The sequence below is a fragment of the Lissotriton helveticus genome, chromosome 3_2, assembly GCF_964261635.1.
Source record: "Lissotriton helveticus chromosome 3_2, aLisHel1.1, whole genome shotgun sequence".
NCBI lineage: Eukaryota > Metazoa > Chordata > Amphibia > Caudata > Salamandridae > Lissotriton > Lissotriton helveticus.
Genome location: NC_136062.1, coordinates 126,428,059 through 126,444,617, shown reverse-complemented (window position 1 = coordinate 126,444,617; position 16,559 = coordinate 126,428,059). Strand labels below are relative to the sequence as shown.

Here is a 16,559-nt window from a genome sequence, read left to right as displayed (position 1 = left end):
CAGCCAGGAGGAGTTTAATTACATGAGAAATGAAACACCCAACCATACCAGCCATATATGGGCTGCCAAAAGTGCACAAAAATATAACAGTCCCACCCATGAGACCCATAGTGTCCAGTTTGAATTCTTTAACGGAACCTTTGAGTCAGTATGTTGACAAGTTCATTCAACCATTAGTAACTCATCAACGTGCCTACATCAAAGATACCACAGACATGATTAGCAAGATAGAAAATATACCCTTTAATGCGAATAATGAGTGCCTAGTGACCTTGGACATAGAGGCACTATACACGAATATTCCGCAAAATGACACCATAATGATGATTCAAAACCTTTTAAAAAGTGAACAGGATGAACTTCCCGATCATTCTAGGTTTGTAGTAGTAGACTGTGTAGAGATAATTTTAAAAAATAATAATTTTTTATTTAACAATGAGTTCTACAGACAAACAAAGGGAACCAGCATGGGAGCAACATGCGCTCCCAGTCTGGCTTGCCTTTATGTGGCCGCCTTCGAGGAACTACATATTTTCAATGAAGTGGCCCCATTTTTTGAGAACGTGGATAAATGGTCACACTTTATTGAAGATGTATTCTTCATATGGAAAGGGAGTGAAGAGGATTTGATGTCCTTCATACAATGGATTCATCTTGGTGATGAGAATCTAAAGTTCACATCCTCTTATAGCAATCAGACCTGTGACTTCCTCGACATAAAAATAAAAAATGTAGATGGGAGTTTACAGGTAGAATTATTTACCAAGCCCGCTGATCGCAAAACTATGTTGCATTACGAGCGTCACCATCCGGCCAGCAAAAAAATAATATACCCTTTGGTCAATTCCTTAGGGTGAGGCGAAATTGTACAGACAAACATGAATTTGAGAAACATGCCAAGGCCATAACTAAAAAATTTACTAAGAGAGGATATCCTAAAAAATGGTCAACAAAGCATATAAAAGAGCCAAGTATTATAACGGAGATAGCCTATTTGAACAAAAACAAGCAGGAGAGGATAAGGGCAATCAAATAGTCTGTGTGACTAACTTCTCCAACATTAGTAACAAGGTCAAAAATTTGATTAACAGAAATTGGAACCTACTTAATAATGCGAACTCAGCGTCTTTACCAAGACCGATATTCGCGTTTAGACGGAACAAAACAATAAGAAACTGCCTGGTACATACGTATACAGACAAAGGAAATAGAAACAACTTAGGAACTCAGGAACTCTAGATGGAAAAATTCCAGTAGGCAATTACCCCTGTGGCACCTGTAAAGACTGTGGTACGATAATGAAGGGGTCCACAGTTCTATACAAAGGAATAACCCATAATCAGCAAAATTTGGTAAATTGTAGGACCCAGAATGTAATTTACATGATAAAATGCCCCTGAAACAAAGCATACATAGGGGAGACCTCGAGAGAAATCAGATTGCGGTTGAATGAGCATAAATCAGTCATTCGAACCAAATGCCCCCCCTAGTTGAACACTGGGAAATAGAAAAACATACAGTAGAGGAACTAAAGTGGTGCATTATAGAAGCAGAGAGATTAAACAACAGAGGAGGTTATCTCACTATAAAGCGCAAAAAGAGAGAACAATATTATATGTCTAAATTTGATACATATAAAAGTGGTCTTAACAGCAGAGAAGAGTGGGAAAGAATCATATAAACTGCACTTATGATTACTAAGAGATCACTGTATTACCACAAAGAAGATGCATAAACCACGTTCTAAATAGACTCTGGGATCACCAGATCATTACTGAATTGTACCCCTGAATACCACAAAGGAGATGTATATAAATAACCACGTATTATATATATCCCGGGATCACCAGATCATTATTGAATTGAACCACATAAACCTGCACAACCAGGACTCTGTAGGAGAAATAACAACATGAAACAATACCAGCCTAGGATACAAATAATGATCACAATAAGCAAAAAATCTAACCACGCTGACCAACTATAATTTGTCCCAACAGATTATGCCCAGAAAATCAGAAAGTAAAGCTAATCATTTATATACTTTGTCATAAAAAAACATTTTTTCAAAAGCTTTATGTTCTGTAAGACCCTATAAAGAACAAAACTAAACAGAACAGTTTTTTTCAGAATTGTGTCAAATCAGGTAGGAGAGGGTTGAGTCAAAGATGGTAGGAAGTACTGGAAACGGCGCACATTTAAAGTATCGAAATGTTAGGTTCGTTTATGGAAACAAGCATTTTAAATGTCGGACTCGCTTAAAAGCAAAGTCTAATGTGTCTGAATGACCGGTAAATTTCAAATAACAACCAACAAGTAAGCTTTCCATGTTTAAGACCTAGAAACATTAATTTAAAAGATAAACAGGAAGATTCTGTGGTACAGTCAGACAGTCCAAGATGATGCAAAATTGTGGCAAGCGTGACAATGAAACCGACGCCCACAAATACAGGTAATGGATGGTATCGAGAAACAAGCACAATCGAGATCTATATTTGATTTATCTCTGCTTCAGTTGTGATCTATATGACAACCTAAACTAAATAAAATCAGGGGAAGTGGCGGACACGCCGACATTGTGTGTGCGAATACTAGATTTATGAACAAACATAGGTCCAAATTGCTTTGTCCATGAAAACAAACCTAAAATAATTATTTAGGAAGAAACCTCCGGTTAAATTACAACACGAGGGAAGATGACACGAATACAACACTGAGACACAAACATTAGATCACTTGGTGAAACACTCTAAAATGGCCGCCGCAAGATTGAGGAAATCGCGTTAAGTAAATATGGATCCGAATTAGTTTCAATTAAGGACCTAATGACCAATCAGGACGTGTATAAAAAGAGAGCAACCAGAGACCATAAGTCATTTGCAGCCAGAGAAGAAAGCAGGACAGTACGTGGAGAGCACCTTAACGAAGATTTACAAGTAAGTCACATGGAGAAAAATAATTAGAAGCTTGCCAATAGAGAGATATAAATGGACCCCCTAACAGAAAGGTTATGTTTTCCCTTCAAACAGGATTGGGGAGTCTACAAATCAAATACACCCTATAATCTAAGACAAGGTGCAAATGAAGACAAGGTCTTAAATTTTACCCCCAAGGTAAGAACTGGGGATGCTCTAAAGTGGGATATAAAAATGTAGTTTATAACTACATGGTAAGGTTAACATTAATTGTTTGCCATTTTTAGTTCAGAAAACGGGGATACGACCGTCCTGTGTATAACCTCACATTAATATTGGGGTAAGAACATGTTTAATTTGTAATAAGGAGAACTGTAAAATCTGAACCTATCCCTAAAAACCAAATTTTACTATATCCATAGGAAGGAACATTCGATAATAACTCTATAGGAGTCTAAATTCAAAACTGAGGAAAGTCCAGATTCAACCCCAGGTACAAACTGTTCCAATCTATTATCAAAAATCGTATGGAAAACTAATAATAGGGATGTACTAATAAAAATCATTGAATTCCACCCTGACAGTTGGCGGTAGCCAATACCAACCAATCAAGAGGAAAATTATTAGTACTCATTTGGGAAAATGAATAAACCCAAGACTCCATTTTAAGGTACTAACAATAGATCATGAAATAGTGTTCAAGTTTATAGGATGCTTAATGATCCATTGTAAACAGTAATTTAACTAGTCCTCCTACACGTTTTTAGTATCTTTTGTGAAACACATGAAAATCACTGCAATCCTATCCAAGGCCGATTGAACCAGGCTGCGAAGCAAAAATGATTAATTTGGGTATGTTACTATATCCTTTTAACGAGGATAGAGTTGTATCAACAGCTTAGTTGTTTAGCCGGTGGATGTGAATTGAGTGAGTCCACAGATTAACAAATATTAGAATGATCAGCTGTCGATAAGTGTATTAAGAAAAATCCCAAAATGTTCATTCGAAACAAAATATGGATTCTTGTAATGATGTTAATGTGACCGAGGAACTTGTTTAAAATAACTGAGGGTGCACTGAAGAACCAGACTTTTTTTTAAATGTTATGCGGAATAGGCAACAAATTCAAGATTTAAGATTGAGCAGATACATGTAGTGCAGGGAGATCGGGGTCTGCTGCACGGCCTGGGCTTGGTTTGCATCGTTCTTATCTGAACGCTCCTTCCAGATTCATGCCCCCCCCTCATCAGTCCAATATCCATCCTCTCAATTGCGGTGTCCCACAGGGCTCGGCGTTGAGCCCTACACTTTTTAATGTCTACATTCGTCCCCTGGCCCTCCTAGCCAAGACCCGTGGGATTAAAATGTTATCCTACGCTGACGACACGCAGTTGTTGTTTACCTTTACTAAAGACACTGGCCTAGACAAACTGAGGTTTAAGGAAGACATGCTGGCAATCTCTGACTGGCTAGCAGACAACTATCTCCAACTCAACGCCTCAAAAACGGAGGTGCTTCTGTTTGGGAAAGAGTCGCATAACTCTGACCACCAATGGTGGCCCGCTGAGATGGGACTTCCCCCCCCCCCCCCCCCCCAACCAAAGAATGCAGTAAAAAAACTTAGGAGTCCTAATGGACAATTCCCTTTCCTTTGAACTACATGTAAAAAAAAGTAGCAGGCACCTGCTTCGGCCTCCTATGTGGGCTGAAACCCATTTTAGGATTCTTTACTGCCCCCATACGTCAGACAATCATTCAAGCAGTTGTCTTGTCTCGTCTGGACTACTGTAACGGACTCTTAGTGGGCACCACTAAAAGGGTTACGAAGAGACTACAAAGAGCCCAGAACGCTGCTGCCCGGACTTTGTTTGCCCTCTCTAAATACTGTCACACCTCCCATCTCCTGCGTCGCCTACACTGGCTCCCGATTGAACAAAGAATCCACTTCAAGACTCTCTGTATTATTCATAAGATCTTATCCAGCCAGGGCCCCCATATTTTAAAGGGCCTCTGCTCATTGTATGTACCCACACGGGCTCTACGTTCCGCTGATCTGCGCCTGGCTTGCACTCCTAAAGTGCGCAGATGCAGAGCAGGGGGACGCTCTTTTAGATCTCTGGCCCCTCTTCTGTGGAACTCTATTCCGATTGCGGCCCGTGGCACTCAAGACCACCTGACCTTTAGGAAACAGATTAAAACCCGGCTGTTCGCCTCCATCTAGCTGGACTGCCTTCTAACCTGCTATGCCTGCTCCCTGACTACCTCTGACGCGCGAATTGCTAGCGCTGGGATGCCCCGTTGCTGGGGTAGCCATGCGCTTTATAAATTCTGTTAACATAACATGTAGATGGGCAGATGGCTTTTTTTATTAAAAAACAAGATGCAAAGGGATGTTGTGAACCAACGGTTCAGTTTAGTTTTTTTCTATAATGGACGTTTCATATTTTTGATTTAGGTTGTTTTTAACATGAAACTATTGTCCTGAAGAAGGTGGCGATCTCTTTCACCAAAACGCCGCGTCGACAGTTTTCTTCTTAGAACACAAATTGTTTTATTATGTATTGTATTTTTTTTTTAATAAATATGATGTTTTTATTAAAATAATGAAAAGATAATAGATTGTTTGATGAATTAAATAAGATACACAATCCATTCCTTTGCCAATTCCTGCTCCTATTGTATTCTGCTGATCGTATTTACTTAGAAAGACACAACATTTGATGTGTAAGGGATATAGTTTGTATATGTAAATTTGTTAATTTGTCTGGACTCCATTCTATATTCACCATAACGGCGACTAATATAGTAGTTTTAGAATAGATGACCACTTGAGATATTTCCTTACAAAACAAGGAAAGGGGACTCTTGTATTTGTTTAACACAAACCCATTCCCTTTTCCTAAAAAGGGTTTCTCCCATAACTTTTTGATCCTAGGTTGTAAATATGCCTGTCTTTTAAGGTCGAGTCTGGGCAGTGAGTGCACTGCTCTGCGAGGCATGCTGTATTTTGAAAGAGAGTTGCTTTTGATTGGTAAATAGGCTTAGTAGTCCCTCCTTGGTACCGCCTTATGTGCATTTGTAACCTCAATAAGGACTAGACTGTTTACTTGTGTTGTTACACGGTCTGATTTATCTAAAACTGTGAGCACTATTTTATTTAATGATCATCCACTATTCCATCCACAACGTGATTTCCAACAAGGCTTCACGCAGCCCACAGTTTAAAAAAAAAAAATAGAAATGGCTGCAGTTCCACTTTAACTATAGCGACAGCGCATATTTATTTATATATTTGCAGTGCGGTCCGCTTTAAGCATAGCAGATACGCTTTTTTTATTTAATTTTCCAGCGCGGTCCAATTTAACTTTAGCGGTTGTGCTACAGAACCTTTATGCATTTTTTAATTGTTGGGTGAAAGTGCCTCATACCGCTCTTTCACTTTAATGTTGGCCATGCCCCTTTCTTTAGACGCTGCTCACTGTAACCTGAATACGGAAAGCAGCGTCTAAAGAAAGGGGTGCGGCCACCATTAAAGTGTTCTCTCATTTGAGAGAGTTTGAGCTATTGGCATTATAAATAACAATGCCTTTTATATGTGTGTGGGTTTTAAAAAACATAAATCAAAAGGCATTGTCATTTACAATGCCAAAAGCATAAAGTCTTGCAAATGCGACACCTATTGCATAGAAAATGCTTGCTATTTGGTGTAATCCGTTCAGTAATTTTTGAGAAATGATTGCTCAAAGACTTTGCATATATCATTCTGTGGAGGATCCGTAAATGTAAATGTAAATGTACAGGAATTTATATAGCGCAAATCACCAAGCGGTTTCTAAGCGCTTGCTTAGGGAACCCGTCCTGGTATTCCCCTGTGAGATAACCCCGGCAGGGTATCCGCAAGGTGAAAGCCAGGCATCCCGCCGCGAGGGGCCGTTGTGGAGATTAAGCAAGCTATTGCCCAGAGTCGCAGAGTGTGAACCCGTGAATCGAGTAGGCACCGGAGCGAGAATTGTCGAGTCCATGGACATTTTAGGACTCAAGACCCCGCCGAGCCGGGAATTGAACCCTGGTCCCGGGCTGACCTCTGCTTCCAGGTCTGCCTCCTCTAACCAGTGAGCCACACTTCTCCACTGCGTGGGACTCCGTGGGCCGACCGATGTCTTAGAGAGATCAGACTGGCTGCAACCACATCAACAACAATGTGGCAGAAGCCATCTTGGGACTCTGGACTCAGTCCAGAGTCCTAATAGGAAAACATGAAAAAAAGAAATAAGGGGTTATGTTAGGGAAACCCTGACCTCCTAGGCCTGGTGGTGAGGTCCGTGAAGGATCCCACCTAAGGTCAAATCCTTTATCTCTCAAATGTTGACACAAATCTACAGTAACATTTAAAACAAAGCAGAGGCTCTCACAATAAAAAAATTCATTCCCAGCGGTGAGGCAGCATATAATTAATTAAGGTGAGGGGGCGCTTGGAACCCTCCCTGAACCTCTGAAAGGCCATAGGGACCCCATCCCCCATGGCTGTAAACTAAGAATTGGGAAGGGGGTCCGCGCAGCTACCTCTCCCTCAGCCATACCCATGGCTCAGGCATGGTGTCCCAGAGCCCATCCCACCAGCTTTTCCCTGCCTCAGAGCATTGGCAGGGAAAGAGACCTGTTCTCCCACTGGGCAGGAGCACAAAACTGCTCCTACCTGGTGGTAGAACTAAATATTTTCCTCCCCTTCTCTTTGAGGCAGGGAAAATACACTGAATTGTTCCCACTCTGCAGGAACAAATTAAAACTACTCCCGCTGTACCCTAATGGGTGCAAGAAGGGCACCCTGAAGGCTGCGGGGGGAGGCTCAGGGACAACAAAGTTATTTGTGGGGGCACGCCACTTTAAAAAAAATAAAGCCTGCTCCTGCAGGAGCAGGGAGTTGGTGGGGCTGCGGCTCCCCCAGCAGCCACCAACAAAAATAATTGACTGGGGTGCCCCAGGTGGTCGCCGGTGCCCAAATATATTTTAAAAAAATGTCAGCTTATGCATGGCCTCATAGGGCTGCTTGTAGGGAGCTGGAGGGGGGCACAGGGTCCCTGTGTCTCCCTTGCTGCCCCTAAGCAAAAATAAAACAACACACTGGGTGTCTCTGGTGGTACCGGGACACCCAGAAAAATTAAAACAAAATGGCCAAAAGTGAATAATAAATAAGCAGCCACAGCCGCTCATTTATTATTCACTGCTTCTTCAAGGAGTGCCCGATAATGTTCTGCGAGGGCTATTTACATTTTTTTGTTGCTTTACCTAGAAGGGACAAGGGCATCAACAATTCTTTTTTTTTTATTTGGGGGTGGAGGGGTAGGAGATGGCTGCAAGGGTTCTGAAGCCCATCACCAAAATTGGAAAAAAAGCATAAGTATCCTGGGTTATTGACACCAGGAGAACTTACTATCTTTTTTAAAGCACTTCCCAAGCTCAAGCTTTTTTCTCTACAGCTGAGTGTGTAACGCCCACTCAGGGTTGGTACTATTGCTGTATTTTATGGGACCGGAAGATGTATCGATACAAAAGGGGGTGATGGACGGAGCGTTTGAGCAAATCAAACACTCACCCCCAGTCAACTGATCTGGGTTTAATCCATCCCCATTCTTTAGCCCACTCAGCCTCCCCATTTCAGAAATGGCTATATGCAAATCAGTCTGACCCTGTGCCTCATGGGAACAGTCCAGCCCGAACTGCCAAGCCATGTCTTCCATGGACCGGAAACAAGCATCCTGGGACCGGTTTCGGATTCATAATCCTCATCAGCCAGGCTATCTTGAATCCAGTGGCCAAGTGAGCAAGGGACTCACGTCTGAGCATACCCTGCCACACTTAGGGCGAACAAAGCGATACAAAAGGGGATGATGGACTGAGCGTTTGAGCAAATCAAACACTCACCCCCAGTCAACTGATCTGGGTTTAATCCATCACCATTCTTTAGCCCACTCAGCCACCCCATTTCAGACATGGTTTTTCTTTACCTGAAGATGTATGAAAAAAATTCAAGAACCTGTAAGGTTTTTTTATGATGACAATTTAGAGTCTCAAAATTGTAAAAAGAAAGATTGGGGCCTAGATGTAGGTAATTTTATTTTACCACTTCTTAAATACCGAATTTTACCGATTCGTTATTTAAGAAGTGGTAAAATAGAGGAAGGGGGGGATGTAGGTATTACAGAATCGGTAAATACCGAATTGTTAAGATTCGGTATTTACCAATTCTGTAAATACCGATTCGGTAATGCCCATTGATTCCTATGGGCATTCAAGCCTACAGGAATCAATGGGCATTACCGAATCGGTATTTACAGATTCGGTAAATACCGATTCCAGCAAGGGTGCAGGGGGTGTCACTTTGACACCCTCTAGCACCCCAAATACAGGCATGTGTGCCATGTGGCACACAGACATGCCTTAAGGGCATGTCTGTCTGTCACATGGCTTAGGTGTGCATGCACACATGTGCATGCACACCTGGATTCGGTATTTTACCACCCAATTGGATTGGGTGGTAAAATACCGAATCTGAAAGGCCTTTGGGACTCAGAAGTGTCCCACCTATATCTAGAAGTTACCGAATCGGTAAATTTACCGATTCGGTAAATTTACCGAATCGGTAAAATTGGCCCCCTACATCCCAAAAACCCATTTACCGGTCAGTAACGGCCAAAATTGCCAGTTACCGGCCGGTAAATGGCCACCTACATCTGGTCCTCAGAGAGTTATTTTTTTTTTATATAAAAAAACAAAATTTCTCTGACAATTTATTTTCACATATTTCACCCATAAAATAGTAAAAACTATGTAAAAGGAAAGAATCACAGATGTGTTTTAATCAAATGTTATTAAATAAACAGTATTAATAAACATTGCACAGTGTGAAATGCATATTGAAATATACATTTGATTAAAATTATTGGTGAGTTTTGAAGCAAGATGGTAGATCGAATTTATAAATACTGGGGGGTAGGGTGGGCTTCGCCACGGGCCTGCCCACTGACCAAGGTCAAATTCATGCAGCAACGGCCGAAAGCCATGCACTGGGGGTGACTTCCCAGGGGGTGGGGTGGGGGGTGGGGGGGCCACAGACCAAGGTCAAATTCACACAGCAACAGCCGAAAGCCATGCACTGGGGGTGACTTCCTGGGGAGTGCGGGGGTGGGGAGGGCAGGGGTGCAGGCCCTGCGGCCAAAGGCAATGCGAGGCAGGGGGTTACAGTTAGGTGAAAATGTCAGTTAAAACAAAGGTTTAAACAAATAAAATCAAGTGAAATTTAATAGTTCTAGTTATCTCAAGGGCTCAGCCCTAAAGCAACTAGAACTCCCTCGCCCGCCAAGCACTGCTAATTACCTATTATATCACTCATGACATGATCTACAACATCACAGATAACATCACTGCAACATCTGAAATTACAGCATTGATGAAAACAATGTGAATGGCGGGGCACGAGTTATAGTTATTTAAATGAGATTCTCTGTATCCCTCTCTGCCATTCAAACTAGCATCAAGAATGTGGTTAGTACAAGATCTTTATCCTCATAGGGTGTGCCCCCCAAGTACAGAATAGGATTTGGTGCTACAATTTACCTACTTCAGAAATAAATGTCAGACTACCGGGCACACATTTACTCTTCAATATGTACATGGCGGATGGAAAAGCACTGGGATGAGGAGTTACCACAAAGTTTTTCAGAACACTGAAAAGCTGGAAATTTGTAGAACTCACAAACCATTTAGTGGCAGTTACACACATCAGAATGAGCATCAACAAAGTGTGGATTAGGGGTGTTTCCTGGATGGCACAGGTGAACATTGTCACATCCATAGTTTATGAGACGTGGAAATAAGAGACTGCTCTTCAAAGATTCCATAACCTATAACTGGCAGTGGGTGAACTTTTTGTGAATATAGTAAAATTGCAAAAACTAAGACTAGAGTAAAATTATTTCTGTTCATTTAGGTTAACACTTTTTTTTAAAGAATTTGCACCATAATTATTATGACAGTCATTTGATGATACAGTATAGCCCATGGTCTGCAATCAAACTACACACAGTTGTTTTCAGGACTCTACTGTGAGCAGCCATTGATTTTTCCATGGAGTGAATGTTTGTCTTGAGTTAAGAACCTCGCTGAATCACTTATAAGTCACAGTAACCCACTTATTTGGAATGTAGAGAACCACAAATCTATCAGATGTGCAGTGTGTTAAAGATGCACAGAAAATGTAAATGGATGCATGAATAATTACTTTGTATCACAGACCTTCATACGAATGCTATGCATTTTTTTTCTCATCTCCACAATATGATTTTTACTGCATTTGCATCCCAAGTCTACATTTATGTATATGATTTTCGTTTGCACAGCAGATCAAACATTTTACATAGCTATGTATTGTAAATTCTTCAAATAATAAATAGAATGAAAATATAAAGTTGTCTTTATTAAAATATGGAAGAAGAATGGTCTTTAAGAGAAACAAGTTCAAATTTATACAAGTATAAAGTAGCATCTTTATAAACATAATTCATTTAAAGCTCCTAGGCATGGTTGAGGAAAGTGCTTAAAAGATAAGTCCCAACAGTACTCTTGAATATAGCTCAGGTCATTTCTGAATGTTAAGGATATTGATTCTGATATTATTAAATTCCTGTGGAATGGAATCGCTGCGTACCCTAATTAAATTCTAGAACAATGACATATGCAGCAATGTTAAAATGGGCATACATGATCAATAAAATTCTGCTATTGTCATTTTTGTATTCTAATGAAAAGGAAGTTAATACTGACTGGGGTATAACGGTTTGTAAAGAGCACTTACACAATCTGTTTTGCAAACAAAATTATTAAACTATTTACATCGGGAAAAAAAATACAAAATACCCTTTACAAACAGACTGATGGATAGCCGTCTAGTGCTCCGCAAAGCTTGGAATTTTATTACACTTCGTTAAGATTTTGGACCACTGACAGTGGTGCGAACACCAAATTCAACGAGTCAAAGCCTCATAAGAACAAATGATCTACCTTCAGGTAATCCATGATTTCTTCAATGTGGTATAGGTTTAGTGTTTCTTCCTTTAAATGTTCTGGTTAAGTCTATGCATGTCTGCCCATGCATTTATGGTTTTATAAATACATTTTAAAGCAGCATTAGTTCAACATGAAAAAGTACTCTGCATCAATAACTGCTTATTTCCAGCACACATTTTCTAAACACCACAGGATTTGTGCTTCCAAGATCAGTTGTCTGTGACTATTCCAAAGCTGCAAGTCATCAAACCCATCTATTTTGATCACATAGGATCGGATATACAAACACGGCAAATGTTTATTAGCAATATCTTATACATGTTCAGGTTTCATCTTCAGAGTAATAGTCTTCATCACGAACTTCTCTGTATTTCATGGAGGACCCTTCATCAGGATTGAATTTAACCATTTTTATATTCAGTCTTTCAGCAAGCTTCTGTGCTGCCAATTTGGCATGCATTTCCTAAACAAAAAAACAAATCACAAAACATGTTATTCTATGCATAATTCACAAAGTAGTGCACTTGTGAAGTGTTCACCAAAGGGTAACAATGCAAGCAATGTTACTCTAGCACAGGGTCCTCCAAAGACAGTCCAGGAGGGCCGGATCTATTCAGATTTTTTAGCGTATCCCCATTTAGATAAACATAGGTATCCTAAAAATGTGGCATGGATTCGGCCGTCCAGGACTGACTTTGGAGAACTCTGGTCTAGCCTAGCACGCTCGCTAATCCCCAATATCCACTCTCATACTTATGCTCACCAACTCAGCCTTTGAACCTCAGGCTCATTTGAGTTAAGGCTCTTGTTCAGTATGCAAATGTGCTATATTTGAAACTGAGCTGTGTAGTATAGTATAGTGTGGCGGATGTAGAATACTGAGTGCTGCACAAATGCTGCTCTCACATTTACCTTGTAACAACAGCAAGGACATACACAAATAGACTCACAAAGGAATGTGGAAATATTTATCTCCCATATTGAGTAGAAGCCATTTTTGTTTTTTGCAGTTGCTGGTGGAAGCAGACCTTGCTTTATGGACCACAATTGTGCATTTAATTCTGTAAGAATTTTGACATTAAAACCTTGCTTTGTTTTACATAATTGTGTTGAAAATCTAAAAATCTTTATACATAGACATAGTCCTGAAATACACAGCGTCTCATCATAAGTAAAGTATTGGAATTTTCAAGGTAAAACAAACTAGGATGCTTGCTACATATGGTCTTGTAGAACAGTTATGGTCTAGTAGAACAGTTATGGACTAGTAGAACAGTGCTGAACTGAAAATTCTGATTTTGTATCTCAAGGGTTTTTTGCATTTGTTATAACTGCAGACTTTACAATGTAGTCACTAGCAATATGCTATATAATCTGGGAAAAACTCAGGAAATGCTGGATGACTCAACATTCTTTCATAATCACTTGAAACCATAAGACATGCTCCAATAACGAAGCAGAATACAACACAGTATTGGAGGGTTATAGAGCTGCCCTGCCAAAGATAATCCTACACTGCAATACAGTAAATAAGGATATTCAATCACAACAGTAAATAAGGATATTTAATCACAACAGCAACAAAGTGGAAACTCCAGGAAACAGTTGTGCACATACGGCAATTAGTGGAATATCAATGTTACACTGAGACTGGTAAAGTGAATGTGTATAAATGAATGTGCATTATAAACCTGTTTTGGGTCCTGGTGAAGGCCCAGTTACTAGGAGGGCAGATGACAGCTGTAACAAATGTAGTTACGCTGGAGGACTTAATTACCTCTGAGAATTTAATTGTACTCGTAGTACATGTTCAAGCTAGGGGACTCTAGAACAAAACATTGTAAACAGGGCATCCTACTAGGTCACTGTACCATTTTGTTTCACGGGGTCCAGTAGCTCAAGAGCTCCCTTGCATGAAGTGAAGTCGATCCAAAGATACCATCTCTCCTGGAAGTGGACTTAATGATGAAGGACGCCACAGACCTTCTGTGGGTGAGAGTCATTTTTTCCAATGCTAAGAAAACTTGTGAATATGGTAGGAAAGGGACAACAAAACGGTAATCAATGTATGAGTTTTCAGTTCTCAAAATTAAGGGGTGGGGGCCTTTTCTTTATTGTTTTCCATGTATCTTGGGAAGAGGGTGTGGCCTACGAAAACTCCTGTATCTCCCCAGTATTCATATGAATGTGTGTTATACCATAGTTATAGATTTCATTACACTGTTCATTAAACAGTAATATGAATATTTCTGAGCAAACAGCATGAGCCTTTATTCGGCAAAATGCCCTTTCTCTCACTTACTGTCAGAAATGGTAATATTTCCAACTCTACCTCATAAGTCTGTTTCTGGACCATCTGAAGCATTACTGACTCTTCTATAGGTAGTATCTGCGCAGGCATATAATTAAGAGGTGGAACCCTGGCGGAAGTGTAGTCACTGTGATGTTGGTCTCTCATAAGTTTTGCTTCAGCAGACAGGCTTGATTCAATTCTCCTTGGTGTGTGGCCGGGTGATGAACTGTGAGAAGACTCATTTGATCCAGAAAGCAATCTGAAAAGTAACATGTTTAAAGAATGACTTACAAAAAATTATAGTAGAAAAACAATTTAAATAAAGACAGCTCAAGGATATTTACTTGCATCACAAATCACAAAACAAGTCTAATATACCTTCGGATAGACACGGTATCCAATGCTTCAGTGCAGAAACGTATGCTTTCACAACAGTGAACTAAGATTTCCCAGTATATCATCGGTATGTAATCAGAGACATGCCAAAATTGAACAAACTTGAGTTTTTCCAACTTCCTTTAAATTACCTCACCCTAACCGTACTACACTAAAAGAATGCGTTGTGGTCAGCAAAGTAATTGCAGCCTCATGAAAGGCAACCTTTAAGCAGAGTTGAAGGTGGAAAAGACAGGTTCATATTTACACAATGCAGATGATTCTGAGCATAAGCGTATGGTCTTTACAAATCAGATGTTAGAAGATAGCCTTACTGAAGTGATAAACCAGCTAGGAGTAAAATAGATTTGCATTACTTAGAACAGAAGTTTCCAACCTTTTGTGGTAAGAGCTACTTCTGGTCATTGGAAACAATCCTGAGCTACCTTCCAAAATAAGGGTGTTTGATAAGGGTACATAAAGTAAGAGAAAGAAAGGTGAAAGAGAGGTTGAGAAAGAGAAAGGAGAAGCGAGAGCAAAATAGAAAAAGGTAGAAATAAAGATGTGGCTAATCAAAACAAACAAGAAGAGAATAAGAGAAAAAAGACAGGAGAGTGGGCAGAATAACAAATACAAACAATAAGAATGAAAAAGAAAGGAAGAAAAAAGAAACTAAACTAAGGAGAAAGAAAAAGTAAAGGATAAGATAAAAAAGAAGCAAACAAAGAAACACAGGAAGAGAACGTAGAGGGGGAAAGATAAATAAATAGGTAAGAACCAGTCTCGAGCAAGTAAGAAACAAATGAGAGAAGGAAAAAGAAAAAGAGAGCAAGTTGAGTAGACAATAAGAAGGAAAGAGAGGAAGAAAAAGTAAGAAAGAAACAGTCAAATATAGGAAAGGAAGAAAGATAGAAGATAGGAAAAAATAGAAAGACCAGAAAAGAAAAAACAGAGTTAAAGAGTGAAAGAAAGAAAAACTGGAAAGGAGAAAAAGAACTGAATAATACAAGAGGGGAAGAAAAAAGTAACAAAGAAACAGAAAGGAGATTCAAGGGAGTGAAGTACGGGAAGCATGGAGAAAAGGAAGACAGCTAAAAATTGAAAGACAAAGAAGAATAAAGAAAGGAGAAAAAGAAGAGAAGATGAGAAACAAGTTGAGAATGAAAGAATAAAGAAAAAGTAGAAAGTGGAGAGGAATAGAAAAATGGAGAAAAGAGTTAAAGGAAAGTGAAGAAAAAAAGAAGACACGAAACAGTGAAAATAGAAAAAGAAACAACGAAATAATGAAAAGAACCAAGTAGCAAAATAAATTTCCTAAGCACCACAGACAGTGTGGCACTGTGTTTCAAAGCGCTGCCATAGCATTTTAGACCCATGCATATCGTCAAACCAGCTGGCATGTGATTATGTGTGAGCTACTCAGAGGCAGATACTGTTGGAGACCCCTGACCTAGATAAAAGCAGAAAGGAGTGGTTTCCCTTTTTAGAAAAAATAAAGAAAAGAAAATAAACAAAAATCAAATATGCAACTTATTACGTAAGTTTGTGAGAAACTAAATTATATGTTGAAGAACTAGTCTTGCATGCAAGCTACATCTATAGCAAGGATCCAAGCACTCTGAAATACAGTAGCCGATGTGGTGTAGTGTGAAAACTTGGCCTAAGTCTTTACATGGATGTAGGACAATTCTGTTCAAATGTCCCGCACGCAAACTTGCAAGAGTGAATGTACTAGCAGTTTCAGAACAGCACAGCTGCTTCTTAGTCAGTCCAGTAGCGTGACTGAACTAAATGGGGTTTCATGCATTCTTGTACCATACACATTCTGTCACACTGCGTTACACTAAACGAAAATGACATACTTCAACTTTTACACCTTGGCTTGTTTTTAAGCAAGAACGTGATTTCACTC

General features: G+C 39.8%; 1 protein-coding gene across 1 annotated transcript in view; it reads right to left on the bottom strand.

The window, feature by feature from the left end:
* Positions 1-11,368: 11,368 nt before the first annotated feature.
* The window catches only part of POLR2M (RNA polymerase II subunit M), a 97,215-nt gene continuing 92,024 nt past the window's right edge, over positions 11,369-16,559 (bottom strand). The window contains exons 3-4 of the mRNA XM_078684914.1: positions 14,312-14,531; positions 11,369-12,442 (exon numbers count right to left, since the gene is read on the bottom strand). Coding sequence (XP_078541040.1) covers positions 12,302-12,442; positions 14,312-14,531 — 361 coding nt within the window. The 3' untranslated portion in view covers positions 11,369-12,301. The remainder of the gene's footprint in view (positions 12,443-14,311; positions 14,532-16,559) is intronic.